This window comes from Procambarus clarkii, chromosome 34, assembly GCF_040958095.1.
Source record: "Procambarus clarkii isolate CNS0578487 chromosome 34, FALCON_Pclarkii_2.0, whole genome shotgun sequence".
Classification (NCBI taxonomy): domain Eukaryota; kingdom Metazoa; phylum Arthropoda; class Malacostraca; order Decapoda; family Cambaridae; genus Procambarus; species Procambarus clarkii.
The window spans coordinates 36417766-36434310 of NC_091183.1; the positions used below are offsets into that span (position 1 = coordinate 36417766).

A 16545-nucleotide genomic window follows, 5' to 3' on the forward strand; every position below is an offset into this window, starting at 1 on the left:
AGGTCAGGGGTTGGCCCCAGCGGGGCCTGGATCAGCCAAAGTACAGGCTTCCTCTCCCTGACAAACATAACGTTACAAGCATGAGAAAGTAGAGAGTGTGAGTATAAGAAACAGGGCGACTGGTGTTGAACTTTGGCGTACAAGTGCCGGTGTATTGGGGCAAGATGCTCCTCATATTGTCTCTCCCTCTTGCACCAACTGGGTATAAATTTCACATTTTCAATGTTTACTTCCATACAAGAATAAATATGTACATGACCCAAGTATGGTCAATGATGACACCGTCGTGTAATCCATGGGAGAACTGGGACTTATTAGTACATTTCGTAAATGCATCTACGAATGATAGTGTACACTGTACGTTATTAAAACAGTAAATACTGAAAAGCATCACTGAGTGCGCTCAGGTTATGGGTATTGTGTCATAGCTATACTGACGGCGTCGTAGGAACAAAAACAGAAGAAATATAAATATAGAAATAAATATATATGTATGCTGGTTAGCATTGCAAATGAATGATCAGTTAATTTCAAAGGAAACGTGATCAAGCAGGTTGTGACTCATTCGTCAGGCTGCGAGCAGCCGCGTCGGACAGCCCGGGTGAGCAGACCACCACCCAGGCGACCTGGTCGGAGACCGGGACGCAGGGACATTGATCCTCGGAATCTTCAAGATTACGATAGGCAGTGGAGAGGCTCAACCCCCGCAAGCACCACTAGGTGAACATAACTAGGTGAGCACCACGTTTATGCCACAAAAATAAACTTAAAACCAAAAGCAAACAAAATGGACTCAGGGAGTGGAGGCCAATGGTGTTTAAAGTAAACAATTAGGATGTGCGGTGAGGTAGTTCCAAAATGTAACCTAAGGTCTTCTTTGGGACTTTCTTTGGGACTTTGGGACTTTCTTTGGGACTTTGGGACTTCTTTGGGACAGCGGCAGTACGGGTAATGGGCGAGGCAAGAACGACCCAGCAGGAGAAACAGGTTGTGACCATGGCATAGGGAACAGGTGGTATCACTCACTCACTGGCAGGCAGGGCAGGTGTATATTGTTTGTGTGTGTGTGGGGGGGGGGGAGGTGGGGTGGGGGTGACTGTGGTGCGCGCCCGCGCATAGACAGCCTTGAAAAAAGCCATACCAGGAAAGTATAGTTACACACGCACACACACCCGCAGCCACACCTGCTTGGTTACCGCGTAAACATGACACTCCATACATGTCGAAACCAAATAAGCTCCACTAAGCAGACTTTCCTCTCTCCTCCCCCCTCTAACACACACACACACACACACACACACACACACACACACGCACGCAGCAGATGAAGGAGGGCATGCGTATATGCAATAGGATACCTGGCCGCCCACCAGTGTTGGTTTACTTCCTCCCTCAAGTGATTTTGGTGCCGTCGGAAGTGACTAGTTTACTGTGCACCCCATACTCATCCTGTGAGCGGTAGCGCAAAAAGGATTACCGCGGGCACAAAAGGTTTTTCATCAGACTTCAACGGGGATCATTACAGTCATAATTACATCTATCCTGCACATCTCAAAATTATAATGTCAGCTAGTTAAAGAGATTATTCCATCTCATTTGCTACCTATTTACAATGAAACATTATACATTAATGGTAGATCTTTTCGCTAATATTTAGCTGTTCTAGCTATGGAAGTATTACAGAGGGGTCATAGAAGACTCGCCACAGCCCGGGAGTGGGGACAACCCGTCCTCTTAACTGGTTGATACTTGCTTGATGGGGTTCTGGGAGTTCTTCTACTCCCCAAGCCCGGCCCGAGGCCAGGCTTGATTTGTGAGAGTTTGGTCCACCAGGCTGTTGCTTGGAGCGGCCCGCAGGCCCACATATACCTGCTTGATGGGGTTCTGGGAGTTCTTCTACTGCCCAAGCCCTGACTGCACTGATGCAGTCAGAATCATGGCGGGTCGCAAAATTGACGTGATGTCCCGTTTTCTGCTAGTGGGTCCTCGATTAGGCTCGGGGTAACTTAGTACATCAGTTTAGTGACGCTGTGAAAGTTGGAGAGGACGGGCGGACGCATGTATTACCTCCACCCACACAACTATACTACCGGAAGCCTGCCCGGTTATCAGTATGACAGCTGCGTCAGGAAATAAGGCAAGGACGTGACTATATGTTTTGTGGAATATGGGAATGTGTTATACAACAGAAGAATGTGAAGACAATGAAAAAGAAATAAAGACCAAATGACTAGATTATGGGTAAGGAGAGGAAAGACTAAAGAAAATTAGACTGACAAAGAGGAGTGTGATAGGACGATCATAAGACCTCACCAGCAGTTACTGATGCTAAAGGTCGACCTCAACACCAGTTAAAGAACGGAGCAACTGGCATAGCAACAAACACAGCAACATGAGATAAGAAACGAGGAAAGAGGCAAGAGTGCAGATGATGAACTGCAATAAAGTAGAGGAAGTGACAACATAGTAAAGGCACTACAGAAAGTCCAATGGAACATGATTGATTGATAAAGATTAAGCCACCCAAGAGGTGGCACGGGCATGAATAGCCCGTAAGTGGTGGCCCTTTTGAGCCATTACCAGTATCAATAGATGATACTGGAGATCTGTGGAGAATGGAACATGTGAGGCAGGAGTGTAGAGAGGAAAGTAATAAAGATGGAGGTACACGCATGTAAACACACACACACGGAGAAATCTTGTCAATAGCAGTCACAATTAGAGTTTGGGGAAGTCATCAGCCTTAGGCAGTCATATTAAGAGGGCCACGAGGCCCAGGCAAGTGGTTACAATGCGTCGAGATGGAAAGGCAAAAACCTGTCATTCTCGAAATGTGTCATTCTCCATAGCAGAGCCCACAAGTGGCATGGGGGGGGGGGGGTAAGAATGACAAGACAGGAAATCCGTTTACGTAAGTGATAAGTAGAGGAGGTTGGGATGCAGTTTTTGTGTACAGGAGCGGCCAGGATACCCCCGACACCACCAATATTTATCTCAGGAGGAGGAAGCCGTGAGATCCGTGTGGTCCCCGTGGCACAGTGGAAAAAGCACTCGCCGGACACTTCGCGAGCGCTCTGGCCTGGGTTCGTATCCTGGCCGGGGTAGACTGACTGGGCGAAAGTCCTTGACTGTAGCCACTGTTCACTCAAGTGAATGGGTACCTGGTTGTTAAACGATTTGGAGAGTCGTATTCCGGGAAAAAAATTAGGATTAAGGACCTGCCCCAAACGCTATGCGTGCTATTGTCTTTACAAGAATGTTAGAACTCTTGTATATAAATAAATAAAAATTACCACAAATTCAGAGTATGTCAAGAGGAACCGTGAGAAAGTAAGTAAGTAAGTAATTATCAAAAGAAGGCACCAAACCGGGAAGGCTATGTAGCACCATCAAATGCGCAAAATAATCAGAGGGCGCTAAATATCACCAAGGATGCCAATACGAGAACAAAAACGCATAAGGCGAACGATATCAAAAGTATCCGAGTCACCAAGAATTCTATCGAGGGACAGGTGACCGCGAGGGGCGAACCGTGACAAAGAAGGTGGCAAGATATTAAGAGCAAAAGGGCTGTTAAGAGGACCACATACCAGCAGTTATAATCCAAGGGCAACAACCAGCCAGCCTTCAAACTAATGATGACCCCCTTCCCCTCCCCCTCCCCCCCCCTGCCCTAGCCAAGGGGAAGCCTGGCGGACTCCTACAATTAGTAGTCCTACTAATTGTAGGATCCTGCCCCCCCCCACCCTCACAACACCAGGGAGGTTCCCCTTCATGGGCACCCACCCACCAAATAGAAATATTACGGGCTATTCATGCACGTGCACGGGAGACATCTCCCGTCACGCAGGGTGCAGTCGCGCCTCCACAGATATCCAGTATCAGCTCTTGATACTGGTAATGGCTCCAAAGGGCCACCACTTACGGGCTATTCATGCCCGTGCCACCTCTTGGGTGGCATAATGTTCATCAATCATCAATCATGCACGTGCCACCTCTTGGGTGGCATAATCTTCATCAATCAAATAAAAATAGCTTCTACAGGTAATAGCAGTTCATGCCAATAAACTCTCAAATGCGTGAGCATGCACGCAGGCACACACACACAAGCAGGATACATGAACGAAAAGTGTTGATAAACCCCGAGTGTTCTTCAGTCACAAGCTCGCCTGTCATTCACCCTTCCTCCTCCAGTGTTAAACAACACGTGGGGCTCCTACACTTACACTTCGCACATACAACATGCATTAAACAACCTACCAGCGCCTTCTCTCTCCGTTACCACGTATGAACACAAGAAAATGGGTGCGGTACGGTGGTAAGTAGAGCACTGTGGCGAGATATTTGTAGCAGTGGAGGTGGAGAGGGATATGAGGGTAGGGATAGAGGTGGGGGATGGGAGAAGGATAGGGTAGGGGGGGTTGCTACTAGTGTTGGGCGGCAGTAACGACAAGACTAGTAAGAGTGGCTTGAGTGTTCTCCTGCGTCACATTTTCCCCTCACGGGTTTTCTGCAAGTACGACCGTGCCCGCCTGATGGCACTATGGTATCTTTATCCCTGGTCACAGTCTGACAAGGGAGCCGCAGGCACTCCTGGCTCCCTATGGCTCTTACAATTCTCAATCTCTCTCTCTCTCAATCTCTCTCTCTCTCTCTCTCACACATATACAGTGGATAAGAGCGTATCTAAGCAACAGGAAATAGCGAGTAACTGTGAGTGGGGAGAAATCAGATTGGTGGAATGTCACCAGTGGAGTCCAACAGGGCTCTGTACTTGGACCCATCCTGTTTCTGATATATTTAATGATTTTCTAGGAGGGTATAGACTCGTTCCTCTCAATGTTTGATGATGCAAAAATTATGAGAAGAATCAAGACAGATGAAGATAGACAAGAGACTACAGGATGATCTGGACAAACAGGAGGAATGGTTTAGAAAATGGCTACTAAAGTTCAACTCAGGAAAGTGTAAAGTTATGAAATTAGGCGAAGGGATCAGAAGGCTGAACACAAGGTACCATCTGGGAGGTGAATAGTTACTACAAGTACTAGCATTTCCGGCGGATGGGTTAGAATCTTGTATATATCGATCATGTAACTTCTTGCCATCTTCTTTACTTCAAATACCAACAATATCAGGGGCGAGGATATTTCATTCCCTCGGGTCATCGGAGATGTAAACTCGGACCTGTAAGATTCGAGACCTTTTGCTCTAGCAGCCTAGCCAGGAAGCTCATAATAAGGAAATTATCAGAAAACTACTAACTGCTTTAAAATGAGTGGTTTAAACCTACTGGACCACCGGAGCGGTATTTGGGGAGATGCTGATCCTATTAAACTTATTTAAGAGAAAGAGGACAAGAAAAAACCAGCCAACTTGCATCACGATGTGTCATAGGAATAGAGTAAGGTGATAAGAGCTTCAAGAATAATTATGATGAAATAAGGAGTGAGTGGATGAGGTGACTGGTGAGCCTGCACCTGTCCTGCATACAGAGCGAGACATGCACTCCAGAACACACACACACACACGGCCCCACCCACACCCCAGGATCACCTGGTCTTACTCACCCATAAATGATGCCGATGAGGTGTACGACCCAGAAGCCTGTCCAGAAGACCAGGATGGCAAATGCAAGCATCACCTTGTACATTTGTATTTCCGTCATGGCGGGGCTCTTGTTCCTGCTGCCTTCCTGGGGCGGTACACTGTCTTTCACTACGGGCGGGGGCACACCACCGGCGGTAAAGGGGGCGGGGAAGGCGGAGAAACGGTACACGGCTTGGTGAATTGGGGGGGAGGAAGGGGTAGTAGAATGAGGAATAATGTTATGGTGGGTGGCAGATGATATGAGGAGGAGGAAGCCCACGTTCCACGCCCACGCCCAGCTGTGGTGTCTGCCGGCGCTGCTGATGCTGCCCCTCAACAACACCCAGAACCAGTCCTTGTGCGACAACCAGCCTCCCACTCCAAGCCCTGGACTCAACATCGAACTGGTCACGGGCCCTGGACGAGGCGGCCGCCGCGGCTCCTGTCTCCGCCTCGCGCTCACAATAACACTGCCTTTCCCGTCCCACTCGTCTTTATCAACACCACACAAGTTTACTTCTAACAGCGGTTTTAATCAACTCTGGCGGGTTTTCTATGCCTTTTAATTATAATTTTATGAGTTTGTTAAGTTTCTTAAAACGCAATTTGTACTTTTCACAATTTTGTCACTAGGCTAACCTCCATTGTCACGTGCTACGTCAAGTAAATCATAATATTCTTTCAAAATAATTGAAGGCAAAATTAACGTCGGAGTAGAAGTTAATGTTTATAATAACAATTAGAAAGTATTGTTTTGTTATATTTACATTTGGAAAGGCAAGAAGACGTAGTGTCATGGCCTGCCAACCACACCCGCACCATCATTCTTGCTCTTCACTTCTAACACTACTATTCTCACGCCTTCTGCTATAACAATGGTTCGTATAACAACACTGATCTGCGGAAGTGTGGGTTGAGAAGCCTGGTTCACAGGCGTACAGGGAATTGGTCGTCTTCAGTAGCTTCTGGGGCCCCTTTTCTTCAACACAAGGAACAAAGGTTTCAAACATTCGGATAACCAGAAAACATCAGATTCCCCAGTGAATGCTACATGTCTTCGGGGAGGAGGGGGGGGGGTGATCTTATGAGACTTGCATTTTACTGAAACAGTCTGCCAGTCACCTCACGTCTATGTTGACTTTGTGAAGGTGTATCTTGAGGTCGATGGTATGAGCTGCGCCAGTCACTTTTGGCATTAGAGTTGAACACAGAGACGAGTCAAAACGTCAGTCGCTAATAAAAACAGAACACCAAATGAGAGGTTGCTTGTAAAACTATAGAGATATGAATACAGTGGCCGCTTGGAGAATCATAGAGCCAGAAGAGACATGGTGTTTGGAGCACTACACTTGCAAGTGAAGAATCCCCTCGTTGCTATTGCCTCCAACAGCGAGTCACCGCACTGACTTGCTTCTTGGTGTCATTGGTGCGAGGTGTGGGGGTGTGTGGCGGTGGTCCAGCGAGCGGTCTGTGGGCGGTGATGTGGACATGGTGTTATATTACTGAAGTGTTCTTCCCATGTTTCTCCGGTGCTTCCCTTTCTCAGATGATCTGAAAAATGATAAATAAAACAGATTACTCAATACGTTTAAAATTTAACATATAATACTGTAAATAATTATCAAAGACATTTACTAATCAAACACTGAGGCCAGGCCCTTAAGCTGATCTTCAACTACTACAATTAACGATTAAAATGACTGGGTGAAGGGCAGTGTTAGAGGAAGAGGGGGAGTTAACTATGGTTGTTGGGGGGTTGATACGTCTCTGATGATTTAAAATAGTTATGCCTAGTCTTTCTAGTTGAAGGCGAAACTTAATTATCCCGTTAAAAAGAAATATCTTAGAAGAGAGAACAAGAAGTGATGGCTAGACCTTTTCAGGCAGAAGGAAGAGAGTGGAGATGCCTCAAGACTTCAGCAACTACTCTTGTTCCTTTATATTGCTTGATGTCTTATTGCGGTAGACACTTTGATAGGATGTCTTGTAATTTGAAATAAACTCTCACCTGTCCTCCCAGTCAGCTACCCCCCACATGTCTTCCCAGTCAGACTCCCTCTATACAAGACCCTCTCACTCATGTCCTGCCAGACTCCCTCTATACAAGACCCTCCCTCTCATGTCCTGCCAGACTCCCTCTATACAAGACCCTCCCATTCATGTCCTGCCAGACTCCCTCTATACAAGACCCCTCCCCCATCTGCCCTACTAGTCAGACTCCCTCCCAGCCACGGCCCAGCACCCACTCCTCAATAATTCACACTAGTCGATAAACGTTCCTGATGATTAAACCAACTAGAGCAATTTTCTGGTTTGGTATTAGAGAGAGACTACAGAAGGCGAACAGGGTGGGAGGAGTGTGTGAAGTATTTTGTGGAGGAGAAACTGTCAGAGTCAAGTAGTGTGTGAGAGAGGAATTCAAGAGTGTGTCAGTATGGTGGAGTGTCAGTATCTTGGAGTATGTGGGTGAGAAGGTTGTCAGTATATGGTAGAGTGTGGGTGAGAGGAGTGTGAGAGTGGGGTTTCAATATAGAGTAAATGGTGGATAATGTGTTGGTGTTATTTCTTAGCCACATGAGAAGATATCACAGAACAGGACAAGACAGAACACGAAACAATGGGTATAAATTGGATAAGTTTAGATTTAGGAAAGACTTGGGTAAATACTGGTTCAGTAACAGGGTTATTGATTTGTGGAACCAATTGCCGCGTAACGTGGTGGAGATGGGGTCCCTCGATTATTTCAAGCGCGGGTTGGACATGTATATGAGTGGGATTGGGTGGTTATAGACAGGAGCTGCCTCGTATGGGCCAATAGGCCTTCTGCAGTTACCTTTGTTCTTATGTTCTTATCAAGGTACAGTACATGGACCAGCAAGAGCTCGCAATAGTACACTCGCACTACCGAACTAGTGCATGCCTTGTGACCTGAAAATAATGTAAATATATGCACATTTGGAGCCGTTGCAGGAGTTGTACTTGAGGAGCCAGCGGATATACACTGAATGCCAGACACAAGAGAGCACACAAGGGGGGAATATGTATACCCTTACTCCGCTGCATGTTATTGTGTAATGGCAGCCATGACAAGTTGTCATTTCCCAGTGCCCTCACGTCTGGCTGCTCGTCGTACAGCCACTCTTAGTCAGGAGAAAGTTACCTCACTCCTCAACCTCTGCCGTCTTCCAAATATACTATCAACTATGCACTATTTATATTTACGGGCTATTCATGCCCGTGCCACCTCTTGGGTGGCTTAATCTTAATCAATCTGCACTATTTATCTACATCACTCGCCATGCAATAACTCTGGCTGGAACCATCAAATAAGTAAGAAAAGATAAACATGAACGCGTCGAATAACTTCAACGACCCTTGCGCCTCGATAGCTTCCTGACCTATCCTACAGGCTCGCGTAGATGGCTTCCTAAACTCCCTCTAGACACAACTTCCGCATAGACAGTCGGCCGCCTGCAGGTCGGGTGTGTTGCTGAAGCAAAATGAAAGGCTGATGGTCGCCTGGCCACGGCGGTAGCCGTTATTGAACTTCATCGATCAGCTGATAAATCAAAACACGCCTGACGTGGGCCCTTTATTTACCGAGCGGGCAAGAGGCTCACCTCTCTCCAGCACTCAACTCTCACAGTTTATATATATCATAAAAATATATATATATTCCTCCACTACGTGCAACTAATGGGATAATATAGTCTTAAAATTCACATACTTTAATTAATGAAACTAAACTACGAGACATTTTTTATTATTCCACGTGACACATGTGTGTCCCCTCCAAGACTAATTCAAGAGGTCGAAGTGGCTCCTCGTGTCAATCTTTAGAAAGTCTGCCTGGCGGAGTGTCTGTGGGTTGATCAGTAGCGTGTGCTAACACCGCTGGTGTATAATGGAGTGGGGTGGTAGTGAACCACTGCTTATCATTTGTCTCGATGTACCTGATAGAGGGCGCTTCTGCCACATAACTTATACTCCTCATGCAAAAGTCAAAGTATCAAAGCCTAGGATCAGTGTAAATAACTGAATACTGAGTAGCTACGAGCCATTCACCAGGGAATTCAAAGAAAACGATCTGTTAAAATAAATTAAAAAAAAGTATCGTAATCGAGCAAATGGGTTTTAAAAACACAAGTGACATTTCCTCTAACTAAGCAAATTAACTCATATGCAAATGTAAGTTTAAATTATAACTTATCAGCACCCTCTCTTTAAAATACTAGTAACTATATATTTTAACCTTCAAGGTCACAAAGAAATGGTCAACTAACACGTAATTTAGATAAACAGATTAATTATTTTGAGTTTAATTCTCATTATATGGCAATAGGCCTTACTTATTACAAACGAGTCTGCATAGGCTAATGTTTTCACGCAAACGCGTTTCTGCCCGAAACGCTTTGCGTAATAGTGGCTTTAGGCATTGTATGTACTAAGCTCTATCTATAAATTCACCAATGTTTGTATCACACCTTGCATGTATGTACTTTACCTGAATAAACATTTGAATTTGAATTTAAGACTACTGTATGCATTTACAAAATATATAACAAAACACACAGAGATCACAATAACGTCATGCATCACATGAACAAATTAACTGAACAAATGAACAAATAACTGTCGTAGCTCAGTCGATTAAGGCAGTGTCTGGGATGCTCCCGGACGCAGGTTCGAATCCTCGTCACGGCCCTTGTGGATTTGTTTTATATAACAAAATCATATATGTACATAGAGCTAATAAATATGTTTAAGCCTACTTCTCATATGACGCCGGAGAGAATATCCATAAACAGTGATGCTAGTTACACACAGTAACCAAATATTATCATTAACCTCGTTTATACCTCGCCCTAAAGAAAACACTAAATACCCTGATAGATAACAAACAACTTGATGAAAACAAGTGTGGTCAAAGGACAGCTGGGTAGACAGCGCTTCGGATTCGTAGTCCTGAGGTTCCGGGTTCGATCCCCGGTAGAAGCGGAGACAAATGGGCAAAATGTTTTTTTCATCCTAATGCCCCTGTTACCTAGCAGTAAATAGGTACCTGAGAGTTAGACAGCTGCTACGGGCTGCTTTCCTAGGGTAAGGGGGTAACAAAAAGGAGGCCTGGTCGAGGACCGGGCCGCGAGGACGTTAAGTCCCGAAATCATCTGTATGATTTCTGTAAGATAAACTCAAGATAACGTTGCAATTGGCGCCCAAACCATTGCTTTATTGATCATAATCCCCTCCCACCCTCCACTCCCCTCAGTGGGGGGCATCTTCATTAATTCACACGAAATTTGTGTCACGGGGTTGAGGACCGGACCTCGTGGCTGGTGGGCGGCCGCCAGACTTGTCTCATCCACACATGAGGTCGCTGCTATGTTGTTGTGTAGTACAGACAAGGGCTTTACCGCCCACCATAATGGAGTGATTGGTGGTTTGGGTTTACAACGGTCTTGGCTACGTGTTGATTTTGCACCATTTTAAAAGCTATATTATATTTAACCGGGGACTGCTAATATTGTAGAGATTACATCCTCTGACATTTTATTAATTCCAAGCCAACCTGGGATAAAGAATTTATCAGGAGCCCACACAACGAAATCATTGTCGAAGCAAACAAAAATATTAATTAATTTATATAAACCTTTAGGTCAGATTCACAAATTTCGGCCAGGCGTCTGGAAGAGTCGAACCAAAAGGAACAGGGTTCAGTTGTCCACCAGAACAGCACTGTCTGTTCCTAGAACTGGACGCTTAGTCTGTCTCGAAAACTTTGACCAAAAGAGCGGGTTCTCAAGCCACACTCGCCTGTCCTTGAGGGGGTCGTCTGAACACGCAATCCCCCTTCTCTACCACACTACCACTACTACTACCACACTACCACCGTAAGGTAGTGTGTCCAAGGAAAGGGAGACTCCTGGGTAAGGAGGACATGCCGGGTTGAGAGATGCAGATGAATGAGTCCTCAAGTTAATAGATCAAAAACATATTAATAGCATTTAGTTACATTGGGTGTAAAAAAATGAACAACGACAATAAGAACGGTAGTAAAATTAGAATCAGAATCACGAAATGATAACCTTATCATTTACAGTGCTCAAGGAATCTCATTGTAATGTTCTTCTAGTCCAAAGTTTAAAAAAATGCTGCTCACCTTAATTTAAAATACCAGCAGTACCTTTGTAGACTAGCAACAATTTACCTTTAAACAAAATTCTCCATCATATCTCAGCAACGGTCTTTCAACGGTAAACTCCACCCATTTGCATATCTAATAATAAATCTAAAATATTCTCGATCTACAGTAGATGACAGCACAATACTGAAATGTTTCAATATCTGCAATAAGTTAACCCCAACAGCTTTACTACAAGTTATCGTCATACAGGTCAAACTATCTTCCATCCCAAAATGGATGAGTGTCAACAAAAAACATAGAATGGCTTTGTCTAGAATCTAGATGCAGACCCTAGCACAGCCTCAAGATTCATTCATCATGGGAAGCCTGGCCTCTTGCAGCCCCCCCCCAAACACGGCTTGGCTTCTTGCAAACCACATCACTACCTGGTCTCTTGTAGACCCTGAACGCGGCCTGGTCTCATACAGACCCCATCACAGCCTGGCCTAGTACAGACCTCAGGTTGACGGTATACTGTTGAATGTCTTCTGAACCTACACAAGCTTGTCTCGCGGAACCTAATATTTCCCAAACTTGTCTAGTTTGAACAACCAACAATGTGATCAAAGACAAGCGTCTTACACTATGAACATAAACTCTACCGAGGACCGTAACCTGGCAGGAAATGAGCACGCCGCAAGCTAAACAGACATGTCAAGAGCCAGCCAAACCGCCACCAACCGGCCAAGCGCCACTGCCACGAATCTAGCACAAACCATGGGTCCATGAACCCTGCTACCAGCCTGGCAAACAGGAGGATCCATGCTCCCTGCTCCAGGGTAGCTTTCTACATGTTGTTACTGACATGAACTAGACTTTACCCAGCATTCAGGAAATTATTCCTTCTGCGGCTTTCACCGTCTCCCGGTAGATCTAAATGCTGTACACGTCGTCTAGGCTAGTTCGGTAATTAAGAATGACCAGCACACACACACACACACACGCCTCAGTAGTATCATGACTACATGTGACCCATCATATTATACGTATACATTACTCTAGCTCCCTCTTTATTTTAAATCTTCCATTCATACAGGACTAACAGCACTACAATTAGCTCAATGTACACTTCAAAACAGAAGAGGTGTTATATTTTCTACGCTTCACATATTAATATATAAACATATGTAACATATTAATATACACATATCCATAAACCGTTCACGAGACAGTAATTGCTTGGCTGAGGATGGCAGAAGCTTACTCAAGGCAGGGTGGGCGCTACAAGCACCACTCTCCCAGTCCTGAGCACTGTGCCTGTATGTAAACTCTGAAAGCATGAACGGGCTCATACTCTCCAACACTACATCATTAAATGTCCAGACATTAGACCTTTTAGACCTGCCGGTATGAGATACCTACAACTTTACAATTACTTTGTCCCTTCTGGTTTTCTTAAGGATATCTTCATTATCCATCTAATGTTTGCTATGTTGTCCCTGGAAGACTGCCTATCCTGAGAGATGGGCATTTTAGCATCAAACAGCCGCAAAAATGCAGATGTATAAAAAAGGTTGACTTAACTGTACAGTAGCCTATGTCTCTTCATAGGCCAGGAATCAGGGAAATGTTAATATCTGCCAGTCGTAAAGGGAAGCTGGAAACACTTGAGCAAAGCTAATCTGACACCCAGCTGACTGTTTCTCATACTGAATCATGTGCTAAAGTTCGCCTCAGACTCGACAACACCTTATACCATAAGCCCACTAAAGCATAACCTTAGCACGTCCATATCTACCAACAACAATACCAGAATACAACAGTCACTATCAACCGTATTGGCTTGACCAAGAAGCGTACAAACTGTACTGTTTACGTGCCACGGTGTGTATGAACCTAAGTAGACGATGAGTCACAATAACGTGGCTGAAGTATGTTGACTAGACCACACACTAGAAGGTGAAGGGACGACGACTCAAGTCGATCAATCGACTTGAGAATGGTCCAGGACGGACCGAAACGTCGTCGTCCTTTCACCTTCTAGTGTGTGGTCTCGTCAACAAAATATGAACCTAACACAACGTTCGTAACCAGTAAAATAAATAATAAAAAAAAACGATGCCCTCCGGTTGAGTTTTGTCAGTAATACTTGCAATTGTTATGCAACAGCTTTCTCTAAATATATAAATTTCTTTATGTTTGTATCTCTTGCGTATATATCTAGACGTATTGATGTATAATGATAACGGGTTCATATTACTATTAGCGCTCGCATTCTTCCTACACGTCTGGTCTCATCCCATACTCGTCCCGCATTTTGGAAGTAGCTAGTCCTGCACATTTCTGCTGGATGTGCTAAAGTCCTTGTAAGCAAAATATAATCTTCAATCAAACCCACTCTGAAGATGGTATTTCTCTACAGCCGCCTTATCAGTGTGCTTTACATTTGATGTTATCCCACAAGTCGCATATAGGGACTTATGGGATAACGTATTTACGTATCCCGTATTTACATATATCCTCTCCCGTATTTACGTGACCACCACTACAACACCTGTAATGTTTTTCACTCGTATTTATCAATACATGTGTAATTTATTTGTGGGAGAGCAACAGAGCCTCCTGTGTAGCATTACAGGCCAGGCAAACAATTACCTAAGGCAGTGTGAATAGGCGTTACAGACACCACAAACATATCAGATTAGATAAGAACAAGCACTCAAACTTCACGACACAATCCACATTAAGATAACATCATCGACTCGTTCACTACATTCTCTAACATGAAAATCACACAATTATATCTCATGTACCGAGTACTCTTATCCTATATCTTCTTTTTCCATAAATCATCATTTAGAGTTTCTCACATCAAAAACACACGACAATTCACTATTGTGGCTCAAGAGCCCAGAGGCCACACACGGTTCGTGAAGGACAGCTTATATTGAATTTGTAGAAGACGAGTTTCTACAGCATTTGTGGGATACAAGGATACAAGTTCTTAGTATGCTTAGTAATTCCTAGCGTTCGTGGCACCATAACATAAGATTACAGTGTACTGGCCCATACAAGGCTACACACTACACTTTGATCTTAGCCAAAAGGCCGAGAAGCGATCATACGAGGCTGATTGACGATTGATAAGGATTAAGCCACCCAAGAGATGGCACGGGCATGAATAGCCCGTAATCATACGAGGCATGGGGCATAATCATTATATATCCATCGCTATTAAGCTGACTGTTCCACTCTTGCTAACCCACTGGTCACCTACAACGGTGTATGTTTTCTCTAAACATAAATCTGTCCAATTGTTATTACTTATATTCTACAAATTTACTTCTTGGATAAATCAGATTAATAATGTTCAGGAACAAAATGGGCGTGTCAATCACTCTGGCGTAAAGTACACATCTAATAATAGAAGGACGAGGAGAATGTTAGTAGCTCAATGGTAAACATTGAGCTACTAACATACGATAGATGGTAAACATCTATGGTATGTTTACCAGTAGGCCGTTTACGAATAGGCTAATAAGTGCACGGGAAACTGTAGGATACCGGAAAACTAAAATTTGACACCAATCTGATACACAAGGCATGGGAGACAGCTTATTATATATACATAGAATCCCAAATTTAAATACCGCCTGTATGTAGAATAGCTTACATAAAATAATTATCAATACATTAGCAACAGCACTGCAATTGTTATAAATAAAACAAGGTAGCGTGCGTGAAAAAATTATTTTACCTCTAGGAAACCACTTCTTGAATTAATTCCATTGATTCCACTATGCCTGCAATACTTAAGCTTCAAAGCGCTACCCGGAGTAGTTCCCTTGTAATACACTTAACTGCCGTTTGCACGTAATGCTTCCAACTGCACCCAATTGTTACGTAACCGTATAAACCTAAGGGCCTGACAGCTGAGTGGACAGCGCTTCGGATTCGTAGTCCTGAAGTTCCGGGTTCGATCCCCAGTGGAGGCATCGAACCCCAGTGGAGGCGGAAACAAATGGGCAGAGTTTCAATCACCCTGATGCCCCCTGTTACCTAGCAGTAATATAGGTACCTGGGAGTTAGACAGCTACTACGGGCTGCTTCCTGGGGGTAACAAAAAAAAGAGGCCTGGTAGAGGACCGGGCCGCGAGGAAGCTAAGTCCCGAAATCATCTCAAATAACCTAGAGAGCGAGGCGGGTAGAACTCACCAGCCACACCCACGAAACATCATCTTATGGAGCTAAAGGTCATTCAGGCAAGGCACCGTCGTAAGAGCTGCTAGGAATCACGGTACGCTAACTGCGCACCCGTGTACCATCATGGGTTATGTGCATCTGGTGAGTCAGATCTACAGGTGTTTCTTACCCACCCACTCAACCCGCATCCATCACCTCTACGATAAGTTTACTAATATGAGAAAACCTAACTTTTGAAATCTGGCCGATTCATAAACACGCAATTTACATATATGATAAATGGCAAATTACATATTTCCCCAACTACCTAAACGCCCCACAACCGGTGTTTCCAAGGCCTCGAGATGACCCGTAGCTCAATTTACGCTCATTCGACTATTTATAATTGCTTAAACCCAATTATGATTATATTACCTCTACTGATGAGGCCACACGCCAAGATCAAGGTAACAATATAGGCTTGGTAATGCCGCTTGCTGGTCCGTCCACCAGCCGTGATCCCAGCAATATACTCATTCATTTATGGACAAGTTTGGCGAACCGCTAACAGATCTGTTTCAACGCGGCATATTCAGGCATCATATCCACTAAAGCAAATGGATTGATGTTAATAAGCCTATATTTTTACA

At 44.5% G+C, this 16545-nt stretch overlaps 1 protein-coding gene across 3 annotated transcripts in view; it reads right to left on the minus strand.

The window, feature by feature from the left end:
• Positions 1-16545, minus strand: part of GlcT (ceramide glucosyltransferase) — a 66871-nt gene that overhangs the window by 40820 nt on the left and 9506 nt on the right. For all 3 annotated transcript variants that reach the window (XM_069335803.1, XM_045748228.2, XM_045748227.2), the window contains exon 2: positions 5571-7140. In XM_069335803.1, the coding sequence (XP_069191904.1) occupies positions 5571-5989 (419 nt within the window). In that variant the 5' untranslated portion in view covers positions 5990-7140. The remainder of the gene's footprint in view (positions 1-5570; positions 7141-16545) is intronic.